The 26735-nt window shown below is 48.8% G+C and overlaps 1 protein-coding gene across 2 annotated transcripts in view; it reads right to left on the bottom strand.

The window, feature by feature from the left end:
* Positions 1-23050: 23050 nt before the first annotated feature.
* LOC310881383 (uncharacterized protein) overlaps positions 23051-26735 on the bottom strand; it is a 289311-nt gene continuing 285626 nt past the window's right edge. For both annotated transcript variants that reach the window (XR_014572332.1, XM_083798696.1), the window contains 3 exons: positions 26286-26465; positions 25649-25907; positions 23051-25020 (listed from right to left, as the gene is read on the bottom strand). Coding sequence is in view for 1 of the 2 variants with exons in the window: in XM_083798696.1 (XP_083654822.1) it covers positions 26446-26465 (20 nt within the window). In the remaining variant the exon portion in view is untranslated. The remainder of the gene's footprint in view (positions 25021-25648; positions 25908-26285; positions 26466-26735) is intronic.

The following is a 26735-nucleotide window of genomic DNA, read 5'->3' as shown; positions in this document are numbered from 1 at the left end:
GCATGCATGCACACAGCTCACATGGACTTGATTAAAGTCCGTCTAAAGTCAGAGGGAGCCTTTCCGCTGCCACCACTGGGCCCCGGGGTGGCCTGTGCATCGTGTGTCTGATTTGAAGGCTGTAAGCTATTCTCAGGAACAGGTTTCTCCCACACTTGCACCAGCTGTAGTTATCCATCCTGCGTCAATATTGGCTCAGAATCTGACAATTCAGAAAACAAATCCATTTATCAGCTCAGCCGCCAGCATCCTCTGGTACCAAGCACAAGCAAGCTTCAGGCAGCATCCTCATCAATTCAGAATTTAGCAAGAGAGTTTTAGACAAATTTTGTGAAATCAACTTCTTGGGCAGAAGAGACAGGACGGGCAGGTAGGTACTGGACTATAATTATGTGGAATAAATTTTTTGAAAGCATTTTTCCAATTTCAAAGTACAATCCCGGCTATCTTTCAATTCTCCTACATCAGTTCTGCCCGTTCCCAATTTTATTGTACCTGTTGGCTTTCTTGTTGACTCCAAATCCTTGGAAGTGTCGCACTGCCCCTGGCGCTGTCAGAAGGAACTGAGCACCTGCACATCTGAGAGGACCTGGGCCACAGGTCCCACCCAGGACAGTGAGAGGTACGTGGGACTGGCTGGGAATGCAGCTCCTGGGCCATCCAGCCCCGTGTGTGCCATCACTAGCAAGCTGCAGTAGTGTCCCGCAGTCCCATTTGTGGTCATTTTTGAGACCACCACTAGTTTTTTTTCCTGATGGGCTTGCTGTTTTGGGCCTTGGCTGGGCGGGCATGTCAGACTGCTTGCTGCCCACAGCCTTGCTTCAGTAACGTTTTGCAGCTCTTGCGAGGAGGCTGTAACTACACATGGGATGCAGCAGACCTCGGCTAGCCTGGTCAAGGTTACCCCGTCTTATGCACCACATGTTCACATATGTGGTGAGAACCATGGAGGGGAGATGGTCCCCATGATCTCATGGGCACTGCATCATTGTTCACTTTCCAGACAGTAAATCATCCTCAGACAAATGAGAGCAGTCATTTCTGAGAGCAGGAATACAGAGATGCTGAGAACCAGCCTTAAGACGGTTTTCATCCAGCCTGACTCCGCCAGGACCCTCAAGTACTGTTTTTGCTGCAATAGAGTTAATTTTCTTTATAGTAACTTGTATGGTGGTCTGTTTTGGATTTGTGACCCAAACAGTGTTGATAACAGACCAGTGTTTTAGCTGTTGCTGAGCAGTGCTTGCACAGAGAGGAGGCTGGGGTGCACAAGGAGCTGGGAAGGGACACAGCTGGGCAGGAGGAAGGGAGGATGTTCAGAGTGATGGCATTTGTCTTCCCAATCATGATGTGTGACAGAACCCAGCTTTCCTGGTAATGTCTGCTGATGGGAGGAGAGGAATGAATTCCTTATTTTGTTTTGCTTGCATGCACAGCTTCTGCTTTACCTATTAAACTGTCTTTATCTTAATTCACGATGTTTTGGAATTTTACCTTTCTGATTCTCACCCACATCCCAGTGGGGAATATTCAGCCCATGTCTATAATGTGGGTCTGAGCATGGCGAACATGTTCCAGCCTTGTCTCCCAGTGGACTGAGGTCCTGCAGCACGCCTTGGAGCTCAAACCCCAACCATCCATGCAGTCTCGTTGTCAAGCCCTTCCAAATCCAGGCTTTTGTCTCCTTCCAGGCTTGTCTGCAAGTAGAGAGTGATGTCCTTAAAAAAAGAAAGAGCTGAGAACTTTTTGGTGGAGTTAATGGATGCACATCCAAGGAGGGACTGAAAAACAGAGAGGGAACAAGCCCTGCCTACATAGCTGCGCGGATAGCCGTGGCTCAGCCAGCATGCTCCAGCCACGGAGCACGAGCACTAAGCCATGACAGGAGGCTGGCGCGGGATCATCGCAGATTATTAGTGCCTCTTGCTTTATAAGCAAAGTTCTGGGGGAGGAAATATGTAGTGAAGTGAAACTGGTGATTGTACAGGCACGCCGGCGATTAAGGTTGAAGTGGGTGGGCAGTCTGTGGGGGCTGGTGTGTTAACTCCAGCCAAGGAGAGGCACAGGCTTTCCAATCTCTGCTATCTCAGTTTCAGCGCTGCAGACAACCCATCAGGGTGTCATTAACAAGCAGTTACTTCGTTCTCGTTGCTGCGCTTTAAGGAAATATGTCAAAGGCATTTCTGGTGAGCGAGGGCTCGGTGCGATCAGATTGCTCGAGCCTTCTCACAGCATTCCATTCAGATTATAATACACAATAGTTCAGACCCTGCTGTGTCCCATTACTCAATTATGAAATTGCTTAGAAGTTGGGAGCTTACTGATTGGCTCCGAATGATTTCATACCCATCATATTTCTGTGTGTTTGTGCTCTTGGACTGATTGCTCCATCTAGTTGGTTCAAGCCATTTCACCCTTCGGTTTCATGCACGAGAATGTATTTTATACTTCCCCCTATCACTAAAAAAATACCACTCGCAGTGCTTTGCCCCTTCGAGTCAGGTGGCGGAGGCGCACATTACCTTTGAGGTCGGCTGCTGTGGGTTCAGATCCTTACTCTAATTGTGTAGGAGCTGGGAGCATCGGGAAGTTGTGGTGAGCCAAATTACAGGCACACAGAGCCCAGCTCTTCTGCCTTACCCACCAGCTGGCTGGGACCCTGCTGCGCCCTGTGAGTGCGCGGAGCTGCAGCCGGGTCTCTTTGTGCAGCTCCTGCCCTCAGACTGATTCCTGAAGCTTTTATCCACTGAGCATCAGGACCGTTTGATCCACTAACCATAATCAGCCTCTAGAAAATTTAACTTTGTTCAGCAATTGTATGAAAGAGGCAAGGAAAAAAGGTATCGATTGCTTGTGCAGATATGACTTGCTTTTGTGTATCAGATCTTTATGCACCCGTCTGCCTTCCTGCCTCTTTTGTTGTGGGGTAAACACCTCTTGGTGATGGCAGACTTCGTGGAGAGAGGCACGACTGCTTCATGGGGATTTTACACCTGTTTAAACTAAGCCCCATGAAACCTGACTGTATGTGTTTCGGTTCTTCTGAGTAACCCAGTTTGTCGGTATCCTCTGTGAAAGGGGAGGTGAACAAGAATGAAGTCTGTGGGACTCAGCTCAAGTATCTTCAGGACGTTCAGTCCCATTCGTATCCACCCATGGAGAACTGAAACAAGGTCCTGTTCTAAATTAAAATAACGTTACATGTTCTAGTTTGGCAAGCCAAAATAAACTCAGTCTTTGAACTTCTCTAAGACTTACTGCAGGTGATCGCTTTGGGCACCCATTGCTAATAGCAGTGTCAATTTTCGGGAACATTTTGTACCACCCAAAATAAAAAAAGCTGAGGCTGATGAACTGAGGGCACACAGCATTGCCAGAGCCTATTAGAATGAAACCACTGATGTCTTCTAAGGCGATGCTGAGCTTATCAACAGTTTCTGTGTAAAAATGTCCTTGGTATGCAATTAAAAGTTCTCTCCCTTATTCATCAATAAAGGAATGTGATTTGGAGTCAGAATAAACTGCTCAGGGGGTTGGATGTGTTTAGGAGCCCGTGGATATGGCCAAGCAACTGGATGCCATTGACCTTGTGCTCAAGCCCTCCATCCGCTGTTCAAAGGGGAGAGATTTCTTAATAAAAGCCTGTGCTGTGGCAGTCCCTGAAGAGTTTCTCTTGGGCCAAATCCTGAAATCCTCTCTAGGTTAATTCCTCACTGGAGACATTTAGACACTTGCAGAAATCAGAATGAAATGAAGACACTGGCCTGTTTTTAGGTAGTAATCTCTTTCCCAGAATCAGCATTCAGTATTTTTTTTTTTTCAGCTCAGATCAGACCACCAGCAGGTTTGTTTCACCCTCTAGGTGTTGTCAGGGAATTACTGGAAAGCAGCATGACTTTCTGTACCTTTGATGCTGTTAAAATAATAGCCCCTTTTGCCTATACAGGGATGTAGCTAGAAGGTCTGTGAAAGGTTTTAGCTCATGTTTCCAAGAAGAACCACTGATTTTCTGATGAGTTAAGGCTTTGGCAACGAGAGCAGGATTCTCTCACCTGCCAGCAGATAAGAATCATTGTAAATGTTCACCATTCTGGGCTATGCTATTTAGCCAATTGAATACTCAAAAGAAAAGCCAGTATTGTGCCATCTGAATTTTCCCCTTTCAGAGTTTCCATTGAACGTGGTTGTTCTGACAATCTGCCATGCCACTAGCACAGAGAGGTGCTTATCTTGCAAAGTTATTTCATGTATTTATTAACTCATTGTGTTTACTTATTTAAATATTCTCTGCAGATGAGACATATGGCAAACGCTGGCCAGCTTAGTCTCAGCTGCTTCTCAGATCCAGATGCTAATATCATTTCATAACTTGGCTCGTGCAGTTCAGATCTGTACCAAAAGATTCTGTTTTGAATTACTATTATATTTGATATTAATACTAAGCATACTCACAGCTGTCCTACATTGCTATTTCCACCCTCCCTGGGATTCGGGTCTCAGACAGAGGACATAACACTCTTGTCTGCCTGCCTCTCAGGCTTTTAGATCTGTCTTGGGCTCGCAGCGCATTGTCTACAGCAGAGAAGATGTGCTAATTGCCATTGCATCATTCCCAACTTATGAGCTTGAAGGCTTTTTCACGGTCAGGCCTCACCCGGATGGCTTTTCCAGCATCATCACAGTGGCCTTTAACCGGGCAGCCCAGGAAAGAGTTATATGCTGATGGTCCAAAGTCTCTGAGGGCATTTGGGACTGGATTTTGGGAGTCCTTTGTCACCTGAAGATAAGGACTGGTATCCAACACAATATTCCAAACCACATTGGTCCCAGATCCTCAGTGGTATTAAATGTCTTTGTCTCAGTGAAGTCGATGGGAGTTAAGTAGCTGAGCGTTCTGCGGGTGTAGATCTCCATGCCCCATTCTCTTGGATATCATCTGCATCTGTGGGACCAACAACACCTTCACGAGGCTGGTGACATCCAGGATGCCCAGCACAAGACTTCCTCAGGCTTGTAGGGAATGGGCTCATGTCTGGACCTCAGTCTTGCAGATGTACAGAGGCAAAATGCCTCCAGCTTGTGCGAGGTTGGCTGCTTTGTAGGGAGCCCACGGCACTCACTGAGGGTGTGGAGGGTGCAAATTAATGTCTGCAGCCTGCTAAGGGCCGTGCTCTACCAGCTGAGCCTTGGTAAACATCCCCGTCACCAGGAATGACACTTCAGTCACTTCTATGACTCAAGTATTTTCTTTTTCCCACAGCCAGTGTTGTTAGGGAGAGGAAAAACAACAACTTGATTTCTTGTGCCCTCTGAATCCTGGCTGTGCAACGGGCAGAGCCACCTTTTTGTCCATGGCCAGAAATGTGCCCTGGGCACTGTTTCTTTAGCACAATAGCAAGATGCAGTCCTCTGCTTGTTGGCAGGTCAGCAGTAACTCTTTCTAGAGAGGAGGTCTTGTGCCTGTACTCCCTAAATCTAAATATTTCTGCTGGTGACAACCTAACCTATCACCTTTTATAGAAGAAAACAGGAGAAAAGCTGTAAATCCGATGCATCCTCTCCAAGTCCCTCGGGATTTTGCCCAGAACTCTAGGACAAGTGCTTGGGACCGTCCAGGGTGATGTTCAGGTTTTGAGCAGGTCAGTGTCCTTGGCACAAACCCATTCAAATCCACGGTATTGCAGTGGGCACAGGTCTGGCCCCAGCAGTGACACGTCCTGGCCAGGCGTGGGTTTGAGAAGCACCTCGCCTGGGTGTTTTCCAAGGTACACCAAGACGCATGCTGTGCAGCGGAGAGTCAGCGCCTCTCCCTCCATCTTCTGCTTTCTCCTCGGAGAGGATTTGAGTTTATTTAATCTCAGATTTCTTGCTGAAAAACGCTCAGTGAGCATGAAATGCCTTTGAACTCTGGGAGCATTGCTACTGCCTGTAATGAGGCTGGGTAGCAGGAGACAGCCGCTTCCGTAGCTATTCCAAACACATCTGCGCGACGCGACTCAGGAAGCATCGAAATGCCTCCGCAGCCTCGGCCCCGTTTGTAGGTGCGGGACGGATGAAGGGCACAGCGTGCCACCCGCACACCCCACTCACAGCACGCAACGGTGGCAAATGGCTGAGCCGAATATAAAAGCCTTTCCAGCCCAGACAACAATCAGCTGCAAGGAACTTGGAATACATCAGAAAGCGGATAGCCAGGAAACCCTTTCCATGAAGTGCAGAGAGGATTTAGTTGCTGAGAGCTGCAAAGATGCATACATTTTCCTAAAAAAACATTCGTGGTGCCAACATGAAGATTCAGTGCATTGTCAAAACAAGCCAAGATTCTTATTAAAACCAATTGCTTTGGTTTGTTAGGCTACTTTACTATGGTGCCTCTAAGCCAACATATGTATTTGGGTTTAGAAGAGCTGTTGCAGCCAAACCTTAGGTGGCTAGAAATGAATGTGAGCTGAGCAGATGCAGGATATCATTTGCCCACTGCTGTCCTTCTGAGGCTGTTTGATGGTACGTGGTATGTCAGACGCTGGCTTTCTCCTCTGTGAGAGCAGATGGCTTCACGATGACGCTGTGCAATACAACTTTGTATGAGGTAGAGGCAAGGCTGCGGGAACTCTGTGTGCACCTTGTTTGCACAAACAGTAACGTAACAGAAGAAAATAAGACAGAACACACAGAATATTTCTTGTAATCCAGATTTCTCTTGGTGGAGTGTTGTGAATAAGAAAGACCATTTTGAAGAAAGAGGTGATACCTTTCATTAGGCTGTTATGATCCCAAAACAAACTAAAAACCCCAAACAAACAGAAGAAGCCCTTGTGTGCTTGAAAGTTAGTCTCTCTCTCTCTCTCTCTCTTTTTTTTTTTTTTTTCCTGGCTAATAAAAGATACCATCTCTCTATAACCTTACTTGTTTCCTTTGCACATCATGTCTACAGCAATCCTGCTGCTGGAGTAAGAAGTCAATGGTGTGTGCTTCTGCAGCACAGGTGCTGCTCTTTATGGCCTCATCATGGAGGGAGAGTCCTTCCACCCGTGCCAACGACAACAGGTGGGGTACATGAAACTGGCACCAGGCCTGATGCGTCCCTGGTGGATGTGCTAACACAAGTATTCAACTACTATCTAAGCAAAAAAAACAAAACAAAAACAAACAAACAAACAAACAAACTGAAGATCTTCTGAATGTGTATTTGAAGCCAGAATTACTCATCTCTACTTTATTCTGAATATGGCACCAGAATCTTGATTCTGTTTTAGCAGCATGAGGCAAAAAAAAAGGTGAAGTCTTTAAGAGGTGTGCTAGAGAAGGCAATTCCATGCAGCGCAATGCATCCAAAATCAGGAAGCTGAGAAATAGGGAATTTTCTTTTCCTATTTCTTTACTGAGCCTTTTAGCTCCTCTCGGCTCCCATGCTAACATGTTCCTGCGGACACTGTTTCGGTGGCCCTGCTATTTCCATTGCTGCCTTCAGCAGGCACAGAAGGAACCTGAAAGGCCCTGTCTGGGGAAAAGCTGCTGAAAGTGCTTTGATTTTTCAACAGGATGAGAGCCAGAAGGTGCAGTTAAAAAATACACAGTCTCATCCTTCACAGACCGCCGTCTCTGCAGCCTCCTGACTTATCCATGAACACCCTTTGTGACCTCAGCACATCACTGATTTCCTAAATGCATTTAATAAAAATTGACAATGATCTTGCAACGTGTTGCTAACATCACATCATCTGCACTGGACACCAGGAAGAGCTGCTGCTGCCGCCCCCATGGCACCTCGTTTTTGGGTGCTCTGAAGAAGATCTGGCAGCCTCAATGGGGAAATGGGCTTCACGTTGGGAAGCACCGGGGTGCTGGCACCTGCTGTCCCCAGGGGCTGCCCACCATCTACAAGAAAAGACAAGGTCCCCATGCTCAGAGCAAAAACACATTCCGCCTGCCTTCAGTGAGCTGTTCTTGCACATCTGAGCCTCAAGGCAAGCTCCCAGCCCAGCTATCAGACTCTTGGCAGCAATTTCCACACGGGTTTGTTGTATTTGGACTCGAGATTCCCCCTTGACCCCAAAAGTCACACTAAAAGGCTAAAAGTATTTTCTTTACTTGCTAAAGAAAACACAGAGGACTTTATTTAGTTATTCAGAACTCCTCAGCCATTCTTCGGTCACTTCATGATTTCCTGAGATTGTATCTGTGCCGTTGTCTGCCGGCTCGGGTCACTCTGTGCAGCTCGGAGGGGAAGAAAAGCTGTTACATTTCATTGTCCTCAAAAGAGGGGAGAAAAATCCGACTCACGCTCCCAATCCAAACAACGCCGCTGCCTCGTGCATTCTTGACAGCTAGTGAGGCTTCATTGAAAACCATTTGTAGCCTTTAGCTCCCTTCTAACAAGTTGGCCATTGCCATAGAGGAGATTTTTTCTCCACTGATTTATGAGCTTTAATTTATATGCGAGCCTGGAATACTTGCTTTGGGAAGAGCTCTGCCACAGGCCAAGCTTGCACGGAGATACACAGCAGTTTGCATGGTATGCTCTGCATTTTCATCATCCAGCCGCAGCAGGATGAAAAACTCCAGGTGAGGAGCACACGTGGTCGTAGGTGGTGCTGAGCACTCACTTCCCAGCGGGTCTGCCAGCTTGGGCTAAAGCGGCGCACTTACCAGGTGAATTTAACAGGTTTGGAAAGCCTCCACATGACCCAGCAGACATGCTTTGGAAGTGTGAAAGCGCTGCTGAAGCCTGGGCTCCCGTGCAGACTATGCGTGATCACGTGGAGTGGCTGGGAAATTGTTTAACGGTGTCTCAATGGGTGGTAATGGGATTTTCCAACCCCGAGCCGCCTCGGCGGAGTCCGGGTGTAGGTAGGATTGTGCTGACTCCGCTGTTTCCTTTGGAAGGGAGGGAGAGCATTTGGCACTTCTTTGCATCAGGCCAGGAGCTCCTGACTCCGGGCTCCTTGGCCAAGACGTGCGAGTGGCGATGCGCACCCTGAGTGGGCTGCGCCCTGCGCCTGCACCTGACAGCAGCATGCAGGCTGCTGCTGCTGCACCTCGGCTGAAGGCAGGCCTCCTCTAGCCCAAGGGCAGCAGATGTCATCTACGCTGTATTAATTTCCTTGCTTGCAACGTGGGAGGAACAAGCGTCTCGCCCCTCCCCTTTCTCTGCTGTTTGTTGTGACCTTTTGTTGCATGCGGATGGCCAAACCACCCTCTGTGTGCTGGAAGTCCGAGGAGCTGTGTTAAAATCATTGGAGTTTGGTGGAGCAGGGAGCATGCTCATTATACCCAGCCCTTCCAAATATAGGTTGCAATGCCCAGGAAAAGCACCCCACAGGCAGTGCTGTTGCTTCCCCGAGGGATTTCATGCTGGGTCTGCAGGAGTAGGGGCTTGGATGCTGCTGGCGTGGCTGAGACACCCATGGGCAGCTCTTGTCACCAAGCCAATGGGTTTGGTTTTGCCAAGCAAAACGAAATTTTGCAATTTTTGCTGCAACATCTTTGGGGAACACCAGACGAGCTGGGTGAGGCAAGGTGTGGTTGCAAGCCCCTGGCTTGCTTCAAAGTGGCTGAAGAAGTGACATCCCCAGGACACTCGTAAGGTCCCATCTGGTGCCGCAGCAGCCAGGAGCATCACCCTGGGGTGGAGGCATGTGGCAGCAGACACCAGCTGGAAGCGCGGCCCCCTGGGGTGTCAGCTCATCCCTTGGGGACGCAATTTGCACCAGGGAGCATGGGTTTGCCTCGGAGGGTACCCTGTTTGCTGCCACAGCAGGATGACAGCTGAGCCCCAGGGCTTGGTACCACAGCACAGCCAGAAGTGGTGCAGAAAAGCCCCCCCGTCCTCTGGGTAAGTCCCTCCACGCAGGAAAACACCAACACACTGACAGTGAAGCACATGTTCAAATGTTTTTCTAAACTCTGTGGCCTCAGGCCAGGATCTTCAAGGATATTGAGCTCCCTGATTCCCACTGATTGCACTAAACAGCTTCAAAGGCTCAGGTCTCAGCGTGGATGGTAATGAGGCCGGGTGGGTTGGATTCTCTGACTTAGCACTGGGTCGTGATGCTGACACATCCTGGAGCTAGTGAGACCTGTTGGCCCGGGGGGTCACCTACGCAGAGCTGTGAGCTAGCAGCAGCAGCCTGTTTACACGGCTGCGGTTGTCTAATCTCAACTGTTATCATTCATCTACACAACTTCTTCGCAAGCCTCAAGATGCTTTATCTTGCACTGTGAGCTTGAGGTCTTGTTCCTGACTGCTGATGAGCCTCTGCTGTTGTGCAGGAATAACGAGACACTGCTCGAACGTGCTTGGCTCTCAGCAGAGCCTAGAAGGGTCTGGGTAGATGAGGACAGCTCTTGCCTTCACATTGAGGAGTTCAGGCAACGTCACCTTCAGTGCATGGCTCTTCGCAGCATCTTTGTTCTGCTCAGTGCCTGGCAAATGGCTGGGTCACCTCCACCCCTTGGTGATATTTAATCATTAATTGCATCTGAGTTTGGAAAGAACCTGCTACATTTGTAAACTTCCCTTCATCTGATAGATGGCTTTTCTGACTGTGGAGTTCACTGGAGCCCACTGGGTTACCCCTGGCTGTAGGAGGACAACTAGAAGGTGTCCTATGGAAAATGGTGGGGGGTTATGGAGCAGCCTAGCGGGGGCACATTCAGGTCCTGAGGATGCGTGCAGATCTGAACAGGATAGCGTGATGGGCATCCCAGGAGGCTGGGAGTGTGAATTTGGATCCAAGCACGCGGGCTTACTCACACCCGTGCGATAAGAAGGCTGGGGGGGAGAGGCACAGGGTTATTTATCCATTTGTTTGGCAGTAGACAAGGCAATAAAAGGTGCTCTTTTAAAAAGTTCGAAATAAGGAAACCTGAGTCAGAGACAGCCTCAGCCTCCCGAGCTGTGCTGCGCCGAACAGAATAACTCCTCGCTCTCCGACTTCTTTACGAATTGCACTCTTGGACTTGTCCTCCCCCCGGGACGCACTCCACCCACCAGTACCTCTCTGACCTCATCTCCCCTCGCCCGTCCCCACCCGCGGACTTGCTCCTGCACTTCTGGCCTCCAGCGGGCAGCTCCTCACAGCTCCTCCACGTCCTCTTGCACCGCTTTGCTCTCGCTTGGTTTTCCATCCAGTCCCCTCCCCAGGCGGGCTCTCACCTCCCGCCTGCCTCCCAGCTCTCTGGCTTGGCAGCTTCCTGATTCTGCCTCTAAAAATAGTCTCCGTGGCCGGGGAGTTTCCAAACAAACAAACAAACAAGCAAAACACGGGAAGGCTGTGGTTTCCGCTGCTTGTCTTTTGCTTACCTGGAGCTAGAACACACCTTAGGTGCAGAAACATCACAATGCGCCACACGGAACAGAAGTGGTGAAGCGTGCTTGGCGTGGCCGGGCAGCCACCAGGCTCATGTCCCCTGAGATGGTCCCAGCAGGAGCAGGAACACTGTCCTCAGCACCAGCCCTGCTGGAGGCCCTTCAGAGCTGCAGCGATACCTGGCTGCTGTGTTACTGGCAAGGAAAACAAAGCACGGAGGTGGGTGCTGGAGCAGCTTGTTCAGCACACGAGGAACATTGATCTCCCTGGCTTAAGTGACGTGTGATGAATGCATGTGCTGCTGGGAAGCTGATAAAATATTCATTGTGATGCCCAGGAATTAAAATTTTCTTTAGGTGGGACACCTACACTGTTAGACCAGCAATTGGGTAACTGGGCAAAAAGGTCTCAGAAGCCACAGAAATAGAAATGAATCTAAACGTGTAAGTATGTGTATAAATGCACATGCATTATATCTCAGGAATATAACTTATTTGATAGCAAAACGCCATAGTTAGGGCCTGGCAGGGTCTCTCCCAGCAGCTCTCCAGAGATGTGTGACTGTCAGAGTCGCAGGGACTCCACTGGTGCCACCGCAACTGCGCTGGGTATCCATGCAGGGCATCCCTTCACAGACCAAATGCTGCTCACCTTATCCACGCTAGCAACGAGTGAAAAAAAAAATCGGCCAAATACACTGTTTTGAAGCTACTGTCTGATCATGATTACCTGCCTTACTGTTCTTCACAAGTTCTACAGCACTTCAGTTTCTTTTAGTCTTCTGCTTTGGGCTGGTGTTTGGCAGGGATGGATCCAGCTGTGTAGTGGCTGTGCCTGTGTGTCCTTGGTCAGGCCATTCAGCTAGTGCTCTTGTGCCATTTCCTAATGTCGAGTGGTTTTTGTGTAATGGAAAGGGGTAAGAAAAAGCCCTGTGCTAAAGCACAAGCAGTTGTGTTCCCACTCCAATGGGCTGAGGGAGTAAAAGAGACAAAGTTTTCAGAAAAAAAGTAATATCTTATGTATTTGTCCTGCAGGCCTAAGGGATTGGTGGGCATTCCTCATCTGCATCAGCCTGTCTGATAAACCCCACTACCTTTCTCCCCACAAAACTTCCTCTCCAGACAGAAATATGGCACGATTCCCATAGCTCCTACGGATTATGAGATTAATGGAGCAATCCCCAACCTTTGATGTGTGGGAAAACAGCAAGGAATTGCAACATCTGCTGCTGAGTTCTTTGCGTCCAAGGGATGACCATTGCTGTACAACCTATACATCCTTCTCCACGTACATACTCCTCCTTTGCACCTCCTGAAGTCAAAGAGCTGTATGTGCTAGATTGGCAGCATTTGGTGGCATGAAGAAACAAACAAACAAACACCAGACAGCTCCATTTGAGAATCCCTTCCCATCACCTTTCCATTGGGGGCTGTTCCCTCATGCTCCCACTGACCTGCGTTTTGCCTGCAGCTGAAGCGTTTCTGTGCAGCACTGGTTAATGGAGTATTTACAGTGCACTTCACAGTGGAAGGTGAAAAGAAAGGAATTAGGGAAAGAGAGGAGCCAGGTCAGGACTTTTATTTTATTTTATTTTATTTTATTTTATTTTATTTTATTTTATTTTATTTTATTTTATTTTATTTTATTTTATTTTATTTTATTTTATTATTTCATTTCATTTCATTTCATTTCATTTCATTTCATTTCATTTCATTTATTATTTTATTTTATTTTTGTTCCACAAGCTTGTGGTTAGCTAGCATTTTATTTTTTTAGAGAGTCTTTCATTGAGATGAGGAAAATACAAGCCAGGCTTGTCTCTGGACTAAATTTTGACTCCTAGAACTTAAATAACAGGAATAACCTTAGATGAGTCTACCAACATTCAAAACCTTATCAAATTCTAAACCATATTGGGCTTATTTCCTACCTTATGAAATATATTCATAAGCTAGATGAAAAGATGAAAATCAGCTACTTTTTCACCAAACAGGAACACACCTGAGCATCCACACCATGCTGATAGCTGTTTCATATTGGAATGTCCTGAATGTTTTGTGGCTTTGAGGAGCTCGTTTGCATACCTGTTTAAAGCAAATTTGGTTTATTTCCTGTGATACGTTGTTAATGTTTTTAGCCAGTTAGATGTGATGTTCTGTTTCAGAGCAGGCTGCAGTGATGGCTGTATGGCTATAACTGTGTAAGTACAATAGACTGAAAAACATAAAAAGAAACCTTTTGTGCTTCAGAAAGCTGAAACACAAAATGAAAATGTGAAGAGAAATGGGAAAGAAAAGGGTTAACCATTTAAAGGCTGAGTGAAACAAAACGTATCTGTGCAAGGGCCTCCCCAAGGAAGTGGCTGAGACCACATCGCTTGGATCATTTAAAATTGGACTGTACAAAGCAATAGAGAAAATTCTGCAGGGAACAATCCTTCACTGGCAGGTGGGATGGACTCAATGACCTAATAAGTCTTTTCCATCTCTAAGTCTATGAGATGAGCCTATAACTAGTGCAATATGGCTTTGCCCAGAGTTCCCATGTGCTGGCTATGAACGGAGCCAAGTTGCACCAAACTGTGTCTTGTTTAAGTTAACTGTTTATGTGGTTCTTTTGCCCCACACTGGTTCCTTTTTTTTTCATCAGATTCCCTCTCCAAACAGATGATTCTTTTATGCTCACTTCATTTTTGGTATGTAAAGCATGTTAAATCACGTAACGTGCCATATATTTTCCTTGAAATAGAACAGGAGTGCAGGAAACACCCCCTTTCTCCTCTGTTTCTGCTAGTGGCCATCTGACTGTTGTCTTGGGAAGGATTTGGACTGCACAGCTCCTTGCCGCAGTTGTCCATCAGGCTGGTCCCAGCATCTCATCAACCATATGGCAGAAGAAAGGTCTCTTCTCTTACAGGTGTGGCATGGCACCAGCCAGAGCCCCACAGGTCCCTTGTGGCATGTGCTCCCCTGCCTGGGTACTGACATTTTTGTGTCTCAGAGCTCAAAGCGCATTTGCTTTTACTCCCAAGTGGCTTAGGCCAGATCGGCTCAGAGTCCACGCTGTCTATTCTCCGCACCGAAACTCGAATTCACAAAGGAAAAAGCACCGGGGATGCACAAATGGCAAATCTGGGGCTTGTCACCAGGCGTGCAGGCAGGGGACTCAGCCGTGCCTGGAGCCAGGGGAGCTGTGGGGGATCTCTGCCTCTCCAAGATCTTGTGAGGAAGCCCACGGCCCCAGCCAGGCCTGCTGGCTGAGGGCCTGCTCCTAATCCCACTGGAGAGCAAGGGTTCCAGACTTTGTGTTTGGCTTCAGATGTTGTTTTTTCCCCTCCACCTCAGAAGTGCATTGGCAGAAGGCAGGCAGTGAGTTTGGATGGGCTGCTGGATGACGGGACTGACAGGAATGAGCACGGGGGTGTTGGGCAGGACCCGGGGCTGTGTCGAGCTTCCTGCTGCCCTGTGCCGACCCAGGCTGGAGGCAGTCTGGGCACTGGTGGCCAACCCTCATGTTCTTCCCTGGCAGGAAGGTGTCCCACCAGAGGCTTCCAGAAACTGGTGGTAGGCAGAGAAAGCAAGATAAGCTGTGACAGAACAGGGCAGCTTACCTGGTGCTCACCAGAAGGAGAGGTGGGTGTGGAGCTCACTGAGGTAGGTGTGGATCTCACTGAGCTAGACCCGCACTCCTATCTCCTGAAAATCTCATTTTCTCTAAGTCTCACCCCATCCCCAGGAGATAAAACTCCTGCTGAGCTAGGTGGCAGTCCTGTGGAAGAGAAAGGAAGTGCCGCCTAAGCCCCTGTGCGTGTGGCTGGTGAAGGTTTCTCTTACAGGTGAGAGCCAGCCAAAAGGAAATACTGAAGTGAAACGTTAAGTGGCTCGCAGGATAGGTGCCTAAACATGTTGGAGAAGTCAGCTCCAACCGCTGGGTGTGCGGACACCCTGGCACTCCCTGGTGGAGCAGAGAACGGACATCCATTCCCTGCGGCCTGCGTGAGGACCAACCAAGCTGTCCCCAGAGGCTGTGGCCCAGAGCCCCGAGAAGGAGGGCGGAAATGCAGAGCCCCAGGAGATCTCCTGGAGATGCTGCTGCAGCCTGAGCCCTGAGCCCTCCTTCCTCCTCCTTGCCCCGAGGCGAGAGTAGCTGAGTTAGACCAACAGCAAAGCGTGACGTGCTTAGACGCGGCAGGAAATGGAAGTGGGAGATAACCCAAAACCTCCTCAAATTCCCCACTCCTACTCACCCACCTGACTTGAAGAAGTAAATCAGGACGTAACATGCAGTTGCTTCTTGTCGAGACCTAGCGTCCAGATAGCTTGCACGGGGGGCGAGTGCGTGTGTGGTAATTCGGTGCTTGTGCAGGCATGAACCCAAGTCCCCTCCTCATCTGCCGGGTTCAGCGAGGTCGCAGGAGGAGGAGGAATTTGCCCCGGCATGAAGTGCTGCGCAGGAGCCCACTTGCTGCTTTCCAGAGACCTGGATTTTCCTGGTCCTGCGGCGGGACCCCGCAGCTCACTGCCCTGAAGGAGACGCTTCCCATGGACGCGGTGGTGCACGGCCTTTTGGTCACCTGCTGCGTCTCCCCCTCTGCTCTGCTGGGATCATAGAAGATCTTCCACTGCTGCTTTGTTCAAAGCTACATCCTCACTGCCTGCACTGATGTCCCAACCCACTGCAGACCTGAGTCTCTACTGGGACAGGAGCTCCTGGAGGGTTTCCACAGCAGTAGGATGGGTGGGAGGATGCAGGGGGCAAGCAATGAACGGGGCTCACTGATGGCCCCTGCACAGGGACACTGTGTGTTTAGGGTGTGATTAGCTGAAGGTGCCCTGTGGCTCCTCAAAGAAGAAGGTGCCCATGAATGCAGGAACCAAGCCAGGCCTGGCCTTGGCACCCACACAGTACCTCCACACTGGTCGTTGACCCTATGCAAAGGAGAATGATGCATGGCAAGGTGATGGTGTGGCCTCGGTGGGACCCGAGAGCCAGCTCGCACGAAGGGGTAGAGCCCAGCGACACAGCAGGGCTTGGGCTGCTGGGATTCAGGGCAACAAAACCTCCCACATCACTTACACAGCGCTGTGGGTGCCCCAAGCTCATGGCCAGTGCCGCAGCCTGCTGCTTGCTGTTGCTGTTTTTCAGGTTTCGTCTTACTGAAGAAAAAAAATTTCTCCTGTTTGGAGGCAGAGCTGTGGGAGCACAGGGTGCGAAGCACACGGAGCCACCTAGCACTGGGCTAGTGGCTGGGAAGGGCACAGCAACAGGGCAAGGAAATTCTCCTTTGTACCCAAACCTCCACCTCCTCCATGGTCACAAAACCCCAGAGTTGTGTGAAGTTTCCCCAAATTGAGTCACTGATGGCAGAGCGCCGCTGAGCACGGCACGCACGAGGCACAGGAAAGCAAATTTCCCTTCGTGGCTTCTTAGACCTTTTAAATATTTGTTGTGATTGCGCTACTAATTAAATTCAGCTGTTGCAGGTAATATAACTCCTAACGGCTTTTTTTTTTTTTTTTTTTTAATATATTTTTGTCTCCCTTTTAGGGGGCAAGTGAGCAGCACTTAAAGGTACATGCTCCATCTGTTGGGGTGGCTGCTGGTGGCAATGCAGAGCTTGGGTTGAGCTCTGAAGTCACCATGTTCCCTGTGCCAGTTTGCCTTAGGAAAGGAGGCACACTGCTGCAGTGGGAAGGCTCAGACCATCACCCCATAGCCCTCTGAATCTCGCTGGAGCTAATGGTAGGTGCATCCATCACCAGAGCTCTTCCCTCGCTTGTCTTGTGCCTGCCTGACTCTCAGCACCATCACTTCCCCTCTCACCTCCACTCCTTTATAAGGCTTATCCACATCTAACTCTTTCAGCAACATGATTCAGATCTGAGGGCAAATTGGGTGGAAGAGAAGTCGGTATAGTATGAGAAAATTGCATTTTTGTGCTCCAGTGCTGTGCTGCACTGTGCGTGTGGCTCAGGGCTTGCTGGTGCTCACCTTTTGGGCTGTCAAGGAGAATTTCTCTGTGTCAAAAATGGTGTGGAATGCCCTCTCCATGTGTCCTCCAATGTTTTGAATTTTAAAGCATAGCCCCAGGGCAGTATATTTAAAACATGATCTCAGGGAAGCTGGCTCATTGCATTTGTAAGCTGAAAGAGAGAGCTCGGAATGATGACGGTAAATAGACACGAGGGCTCGTGGAGTCACACCGAGGTCAGGCATCCCCCCCTGCATCTCCCCCCAGGATTTGGGCCAGCGTTGCACTTCCTAATTCAAACCCAAGCCCCTTTCTCTGTGCTCATCCCATCAGCTCCTCTACCACGGGTGCTGTGGCCTCCTGACATGGGCACTCCTCATGCAGAGGTGAGCACCGGTGCTTTGAAACCCGGGCACCCCAAATTAAGGCACAGAGCTATATTTAGACATCCGCACAAAGCGCCTTGATCTTCAGAGGGCTGGAGCACCTGCAAGCCCCAGCGCTGCCAGTGGGACCTGCAAGCACGCCGAGCCTTTGAAAAAACCCAACCACGGAGTTAAGAGAATAGATGGGGCTGATAGCGGGTGATTGAGTTATTGCAGCTTAACGAGTTGCCGCGCATCTGCCAAGCCACAGCAACTGTGTGTGTGTGTGCGCGTGCATGCACACCCCTATTCACCTAAGCTGTAGGATTTAACCTAAAATAGTTCCTGTGGCCTTGCACTGGTTTGGCAGCAGTCCTGAGGCCAGCTACCTGGCTCTGCTGATAAGCCCTAGTGAGGGGAGCTGAGAGCACACGGGCTGCAGCAGCCCCGCGCAGAACTCGGCAGGAGATGGTGCCCCTGGGGCGGCCCCCATGAGGTGACCTGGCCCCTGGCCTCTTCTGGCTGTTGGAAGAAAGCAAGAGGCTAGGAAAGAGTCAGAGCCTGACTGGAAATGGGAGCTTGCATTTAGGGCCGTGCCAAGCTGTCCCAGCGAGCATCGCTGCGTGCTGAGCCTGAGCTGAGGCTGGGGCTGCTGTCAGGTGCTCCCAGCGCTTAGGTCTGGCCTCGGGGCTTTAGTGCCGCTGGTGAAGAGCGAGAGGCCCTTTGTAAGAACTGGTCCTGGCGCCTTATTATAATTTTCCTTCAGCATGGCTCTGAGCTTTTGGTTGAAGTCCATCCACTAGTGAAACAGGCAGGAAAAAAGCCTTCTGCTCTTCCTTTCAGGTCCCTGCAGCGCTTGGCTTTCCAGCCCCAGTTAACCGTCACACGGAGTCGCGGAAAGCAGGACCTGTCTGGATGAGAAGCCATCATTTTGTCCCATGCTTAAAAGAAGCCTTCTGTGCTTTGAACAGGCCAAACAGCATTCTCCCCCATAATTTTTTAACTTTGGGCACCTTTGCAAATTACTCTCCTGGCTGGGAGGGAGACCAGGAGTGCCAGAACACCATGGGAAGAGGCTGCTCTGTGATACTGCCAACCTGCGAAGGAGGAGGAAATGCTGGAAATCCCCTAAGCACGCCTGTTTTCTTGAGATTCCCAACTCGATTTTGCAAACTCAGAAGATTTTATATAATTTGGTTTAGTCGGTTCAGAGGTTTAAGGCACTTGGCTATGCATCTGGATTGCATCTTTGGGGTGAGTTATCCAAAAAAGAACTCAGACAGAACAGTTTGAAATTCATCCTTTGCTAGCAAAGCTAAAGGAAAACAAGAGCACAGGAAGGGAGTTTCGACTCTGCTACTTGGTGTGCTGGGCACTGGGTTTAATCCCATGGCCTGTGCCTCTACCTGCCTGGGCCATCAGGGCAGCAGCCACCAGCCACCATCCCTAACCTGACACCCAGCTCCCTGCCAGCGAAGGAAACCTCAGCTCCCCCTCTAACCACCGGCCTCCATCACCTGAAGGTCTCTAGAGTAAGAAACAAAGAAAAGAGCATTTCTAAACATGCAAATAAATCTCATCCGATGTGCAAGTTCAGCAAGCACAGCTCTGTGACATGACGGCTGCTGCACACAAGCCAAACGGTTTTATTCAGGCTTCCCAGTCTGAAAATGTTGGCCTTAGAAAGCCCTTAAATGAAACATTTTGAGTTGAAAAGTCCAAGTCAATTCAAAATAGAAACAAAGAAAGTTAATTTTAAGAGCCCTTTAAGTTTTCAATCGTAAAAGCCAAGAAAGTTGCGTATTGATGAGACGGAGCCCCAAGACACCCGCAAGGCAGCCAGCACCCCACTGCTGGTGTTGACTGCCCCGAGGCCGCTGTCTTCGAGCGCCGATAGCGATCAGCACCTCGTGGGGCCGAACCTTTCACCATTTGCCATGTTTTGCCTCACAGGCAGCTGTGTTTCAGCAGTGGGTGAAATGATTCCTGTTTTGAAGGGCAAATTCTTCCCTTTAGATGTTTGTACTCACCTCCCATTAACTTTGGTATGAGCTGAGCTCATGCTTCCAAGAGCAAAATTTGGCTTATAATTTCTGCATGCTTCGGGATCCTTTGGGTACCATATAAATGTAAGATACTGTGATTCAGTGTTAAAGAGCAGAGAAAATGCAAACCCCCAGGAGAAAAAGTAAGAGAAAATCAAATAGAGCCTTTGTTTAAAAATAAAAAATAATAAAAAAAAGCAAAGCAAAAGAGAAAGATTAAGAAAAACAATTCAGCCTCATTCCAAAGCTGATTTCATTGCATGCAAGGACAGAGTGCACACCTCTTACCTAGCGATAGCTTCTCTGACACCAGTGAGTTACGGGCCATTAGACCAGGCCCCAGTTTCGAAGGCATTATTGGAAATGTCTTACCTCCCATATTTCCTGTTTTTTAATCAAACTCACCGCACTGCCAGAGGTGTTTCATTTACTGTGCGAGGGGGCGGCGAGGCAACCTCGAGCCACAGGAAATAGGAATCGCAGAGCAGCTCCTCCACGCCGGGCGCTCCCAGGGGCACGCAGCGTGCGGACACCCGCTGCCCCCTGCCCCGCGGCACCGCTGCCCGGCCCCAGCATCCTGCAACCACTGCTGGGTTCAGGGCTTTCGGTGTCTCCTCGTTTCGCTCAGTGCCCCCACTCTAGCAAGCGCTAATGGTGCATACACTTTATAAGCTTATTTTCTATCAGCTGCCATTTTATAGTTTCTTGGCTTGTTGTGACTGTCATAAAATTACTTTATTGTATTTTCCCATCTGTTACATTTTTGCTTCTTTACAGGGGGACACTGCAAGATGCACATAGTCTAATTTAGCTTTGAAATCATTGTCTGAATGTTGTGTAAGGAAGATGAACATTGTGTTTACAGTGTGGCCTCTCTGTAGCACTGAGGCGAATGAATGATGCCCACAAGCCCCAGTGTCAGCAGGTGGACGTGGCTGCCCCCTCCTCCCCTACCCTGCTCCTTTGCTTTGAGTTTTGCACTTGGCTACACCTGCTAGAGCTGTAATTGCTCCTTAATTTAGTTATCCACACACTGGGGCTTTAACAAGGCCTTCTGAAACTTTTTTTTTGCTTTTTTTCAATTTGTACCACCACTGAATATTAAAGACTTTGTCTTGTTAAACTACTGAGATTATTAGACAAAATCCAATATTTAATCTGGTGGTTTGGCGACACCAAAGGATTTCTGAATATAAAAAATCCTGTTTTAAGAAAAAAACAGTGGTTTGACAGTCCTGTTTAAGTACTCCTTCATCTCTCCTTCCTGCCCCCAGTGTACTACACCGTACTTTTCAAACATAATTTTATCGCCAAGAAAGGAAGCCTTAACTATTCTTATCAGTGGGCCAGATCCTGTTCCCACCAGAAAACCTACATAATAGACAGGACACGAGGCAAAGGAATCCCATGCACCTGCAACTGGCAGTCACTTCAACAGAAACAGAAGCAGCGAGAGCACGTAGGGAAGGAACTGAGCTGAAGGACTTCCAGTAATTATGTGTGTGCTGTCTCTATTGTGATTTGTCAATAACAAGGAATATTTTGTGTGTGATTTCAAAATATAATTGTAAAATTTATGGACGTAGGTAATTAGTTGGTTTTTGATTGCTGCAGTCTACCTGGAAAGTCTGGGTGAATTTTCAGTTTTTACAATTCTCCAGCTATTTAATGCAAACAGTTTCAGAAAAGGGGCTCCAGTTTTGCTATATAAAAGGCTTGTTCCTATCTGTTGATTGTAGTAAAAATGGTGAAAGAGGAATCCAAGGTAGGATGTCAAACTTATGTGTGAGTAGAGCAGTGCGAGATCACTTCTGTGCCACTTCTCTCTTGGTTTCCATCTCTTTGGCAATACGTACTCCTCCAGTGGGTGCTGTCCTTCAGGATTAAGAAGGAATAAACAGAATCACACAAAAAATTATGGCTTGTACTGGAATTTAGCTGGATGAAGACCTCAGAATGAACTGGCGAGTAGGCTGTGTCTGAACTCTGCAGCCCCTGCGTTCAGTTCTTTATTAACTTTTTCAGTATGTTCTATTACGGTCAGGCAACAATATGAGAGCTATCTTGCAGCTAATTTAACACCTGTAAATTCCCATGGCTGGTAATGAAACCTTGTAGAGGCTAGTGGATGAAGCATTTGCTTCATATATCAAAGGTCGTCAGTTCAGTATTTGTTAATGCTGTAGCTTTTATTAAATTTTTTTTCAGCTTTTTTGCATCACTTATAGCCTGATTAAGACTTCTCCTCGCCAAGAGGAGCTGACACAGCAAGCTCCCAGCCATGAAGCTGGTTTTTCTGGATGTTTCGTATCTAAACTGACCCCTTCTCAACCCTGTCATGGGCTGGGTCCACCACAGTAGCCAACTTCTCAAAACACATCCAGCACAAAGCAACACTATAATGAAACTAAGCAGCTCCTGAAGATGAAATCACATGAGCTGTGCATCCAAATGTGATGCTGCAGCTTCTGGGAAATGCTGAGTGTGCGCTTCTTCACCTTGAAAGGTCTTGGCATGTATGCTGTTTATCAAAATAACAAGTCATTGAAATACAGCTGAAAGGATTGCCAGGAAGGTTGAATGAAGCACTGTTGTTTCCAGTGTACCATGGTCTCCACTGTTTTTTCCAGAGGAGGGAAATGAGTGGGCTCCAAGAACGAACCCCGCGCACAGAGCCCATCTATTTCTGGCCGGGCTGCTCTTTGACCTTCGGCGAGTGCAACACAGCAGGTCTTGAGCAGAGCTCGGCTGTGTGGAGCTCGCTGCCAGCAGGACCTTCACCTTCACATAGCCCAGCACCGATCCTAGACATTATTTTTATTTGTAAGGTGCCACTCATCAGGAATCTCCCCTGGGATATGATTCTGGTTGCCTGCAGAGAAAAGAAGTTCTGGATGTATTCCTGAGACTATTAATTTAATCTGTAAATAAGCTATGCTTTGCATTAACATCTTTATGCTGTAGAATTTTATAGGATATTTGGTTCTCTGTAAGACACACGTGCTGTTTTGTATTCATATCTGCACCTGTCTTATAGCTGGCTTCGTGATGCTACTCATTAATTCAAGACTGCAATGTCTTTCTCACTCTATGATATTTAGATGTCAGATATTTTCTACAAAGCTTATTAAAACTCAGATTTGTACTTCATTGTTCACTGTACTACCAGGCAGTCCCATCAATGCGCTCCTGTGACTTGCCTGGTCCACTGGAGAAGTCTGACTGAGTTTTCAGGGTAAGACAAACATACCCCGAGGCACCCATCTTTCTTGGACAAACGAAAAAACAATCATTAGTACCACAGGTGTTCCAATGGTTTCTGTCCGAATTCTGAATCTGCCATAGCATATACACGTGAGCAACACCAAACAATTCACCTGTTCTCAAACAACAAGCACCCTTCCAGAAACACACGGCTTTCACGCCCAACAGCAGCGAAGCCTGTCTGTGTTACGGGCCCATTTTTTTTGGTGATGGGGGCAACCAAACCTACAGCCTGTGGAAGAACTGGCACCACCGTGCTCATGGTGCCTCTCACCAGGGCCGGCTGTGTCTCCACTGCTGTGGTGGCAGCGGCCAAGCAGGGACCTGGCTGCTCCTCCTCCTCCCGGCACACGGTGCAGCACAGCCACGTGCTTGGAGAACCAGGACGGAGGCAAGTGCCGGCCAGCCAGGAATGAGTCTCACGGCATTCGGTGTCAGCCTCCATTTTCCCACTGCTGGGGCGGGGAGACGCTGCTGGGGCCAGCTCCGGTTAGCACAACATTGTTAGCTGCCCGATACAAATGACCTTTGTACAAAAAATTAACAGTGACATTCAGTGAGGGGCAGCTCAGCTCCTCCGGGGGTCCCTGTGGGTCTGGGTTCCCACTCACTGAGGCCACCACAACATCCCAGCGCCAGCAGCTCAGCCGCCACAAGGGCAGGGACAGCAAATGAGGTTCCCCTTACTGAGCTAACGCTGGTTCTGTCGCAGCTCCCCCCTCCTGATGTGGTGTAACAGTCCCAAAACATCACAGGCCAGCGCTGCCACCCCCAAGGGGCAAGGCCTGTGGGGACGGGTGCTGCTTCCGCACAAAAACTCCTATTAGAAGACGTCGCCACATGTTTGACTGAACTTCTCAAATCTCCCTGTTTCTCCTCAGACACACAGAGACCATGAGCTAAAAGCCAAGCTTTTTCCACAGCTTATGTTCTTGTAAAAACAACTCCAAGTACACACATTCTGCTCCTCGCTCCAGTCGGGGCTCTGCATGCCAAGCCCAGTATTTATTTTCATTACTTTTGAGACCACCAAAATTAATGTATCTTTCAGACAGGAAGAATTTTATTTATTATGGTGGATTTGAATCCAAGAGATGAAAGAAGAGCGGTGTGCATCTTGAAAGCGAGCGAGGCTGGGAGCAGTGAAGGACGGCCTGGTCCACAGGTTGCCGGCCCTCACCCCGCAGAGTGGCCACTGGGCCCGGCCACCACCACCCTCCGGGCTCATGGCCACTGCGGCCACAAGGGCAAGCTCCACTCCTTCAGTGACCTCCCTCTCTTCCCAAGCCACTGGTGTATTCACGGGGCGATGGGAGGCTGCTGTTTGTTCCTGGGGAACGACATCCAGAACACAAAACTAATCGTTTTTTTCACATTTTGTGTGCTGATCACTGAACTTCACCTCATCAGCTTTTCCCCTAGTTGTGTCTTCCAGTCAAACTCCGCTCCCCCTCAGGGACCTCAGGGATTGCCATGACCCCTGCAACCCACCCCGTCTTCCCCTTGCTGTCACCTGCAGACAGCGCCAAGAGCGTGAATTGGGACCGAGGAACATGAGGGGCCCCAAGGCTGTTCCCAGCCTGGCCCATTCACCAGGCCCGGCACTGGAGCCGGGCCCCAGGGTGGCTGCGGCCGGGGGCAGTGTGTGCTGCTGCTGGGCCTCTGTTGTGCTTTGTTTGAGCTTGCAGGAGGAACACAGCGCTTTATCCCCTTCGTACCATTCTGTTTTATAAACATGTAAATAAATTCTACAAACCGCAGACTTTGGGCTCTCTCAGGCATTTCAGCCCAGGGTTTGAAGGCAAACCGGGACATGTCCCTGCCACCTCCCGCTGCCCGGCTGGCACTGCCATGCCAGGTAAGCCCGGGCACCTGCCATGCCCTCAAGGTTTTGGTGCACTTTGACGACCCGACCGCAGTGCTCATCCAGCCAGGAGATGGGACCAAGAGCTCTTGTTCACTTAAAGACTTCACCACTGGGTAACATGGGAAGTGCTGTGCCTGCAGCTGGTGCCCCCGCTGCACCAGCTTTTCAGTGCACTCACAGTGCAGCAGCCATGCACCTGAAAAGCAGCATTTGGGGCTTCATTTGGTGCAATCACACTCAGTTTAGTGGGGTTTGAGGAGTGCTATGCACTCCTGTGGAGGGATGCAGGAATTTGGACTCAGCAAAGTCACATTTGCAGGAAAAGGGATCAACTGTGTCACCGCAGTCACCTGATGCTCAAGGGCAACCAACGCCTCATGCTTTACGTAGCGGTAAATGAACAAATCAAATTGCAGTGCCCCAACGTTTTCTAGCCCGAAGCTTCCCCGTCCCCTGTTACTCGCTGAAGGGTTGTTAGCTGCATTATGTAGGTGCCACCCAGTGCTCCGTGCTGTTTGGGGCAGGTCTGCCTCTTGTGCTCCCCTGGCACCCACCTGTCCCGAGAGCCCAGCAGTGGTGGCAGGGCCAGGGCTCAGCCACCTGCAGGTGGATGAGGACGCCTGCAGGTGGATGGACAACTGGTCGTAGTTAATGAGCAGCTCTAACGAAGCTTCTAATTGCACCTGCAGTGACATCGCTCACTGAGGCGTGCCCAGGCCCTGTAGAGGCCATGAGACAGCTCCTATCAAATGAAATGTATGATTAATTAAATACACCACTAAATTAGGGGCACGCCTGGCTTTCGCAGCAGTCTCCACACTAACCTTTCTTTTCTGCGGAGCTCAATTCAGGCACCTCAGGCCACCACATGAGACGGTGAGAAAGACCAGCTGTGTCCTTGGAAATCCAGACCTGGCAGTGGTTAAGATTTTCCCTACATTTCTTAATTCTCTTGCTATGGATCCCATCACAGTCTTCTTTTGAAAGTGCAGAAATGAAATTCTAGTTCACTGAAGAAAAAAACACTGTTGCTGTTGCTTTCAAGCATGCCTGGAGTTCCACCAAAATGTTGCCAAAGTCATCCTGCCCATTGGGAAGAAGAGAAAATGGATTACTTTTCTGTAACAACATTTTAGAAAACATAATTTCATGTCTAGACCGGAACCAGTCCAAAGATGGACTGGGTTGGTTATTGGCATGGTCATTTTTTGGTAAAAATATCCCACTGAGAAACCTCCTTGATGCAATTACACTTGAGGTTCTCCCACAGAGGAAGGCAGCTGGGTTGTGTGATAGACAGGAAGGTGGGGAGACACCAAAAGAAAGACAAAATCCAAGAGAAACCAGGCCTGAAAGTTCAACACCTGACACAACAACTTGTTCCTGCTTCCACGCAGCTCAAGGAAGCTTTGGACAGGGCCAAGCAGTGCTAACAAGGCACCTGCCCCCCCACATGCTTACCTGCAATAAAGTCAGTTGGGATGTTCTGGAGATGCAAGATCTCAAAAACTTCCAATGACAGTTGTGGATCCTTTCCAGGCTGTATTTGGTATCATTTCTCATTGCAAAACAGGAAGTGGAACTGTAATTTTTAGTTGCTTTCATCACCTCTGATAATGCCTCAAGCCTGGGTCCCAGTTCCTAAGGAGCGCACAGAAAAAAGCTGCGTTGGACACCCCATAAAAGCCAATTTGTGCTATCCACAGTTAGCTTGGATTCAGCTTAATTGTTTATTACTCTGAGGTCTCTGAAGGATAAAAAATATGGAATAAAATATTTCTACCACCTCAGCCTTTGTAAAAACATTCACAACCTGTTAAACGCTAAGGTCAGTAACTTTGAAATGATCTCACAATTTGATTTCATTAGATTTTAATTGCAAATGATGCATTCCAGGGCTGACGGAGTGTG

The sequence above is a fragment of the Anser anser genome (genome assembly GCF_964211835.1).
Source record: "Anser anser genome assembly, chromosome: 14".
NCBI lineage: Eukaryota > Metazoa > Chordata > Aves > Anseriformes > Anatidae > Anser > Anser anser.
This window is presented reverse-complemented; position numbering and strand designations above follow the sequence as displayed.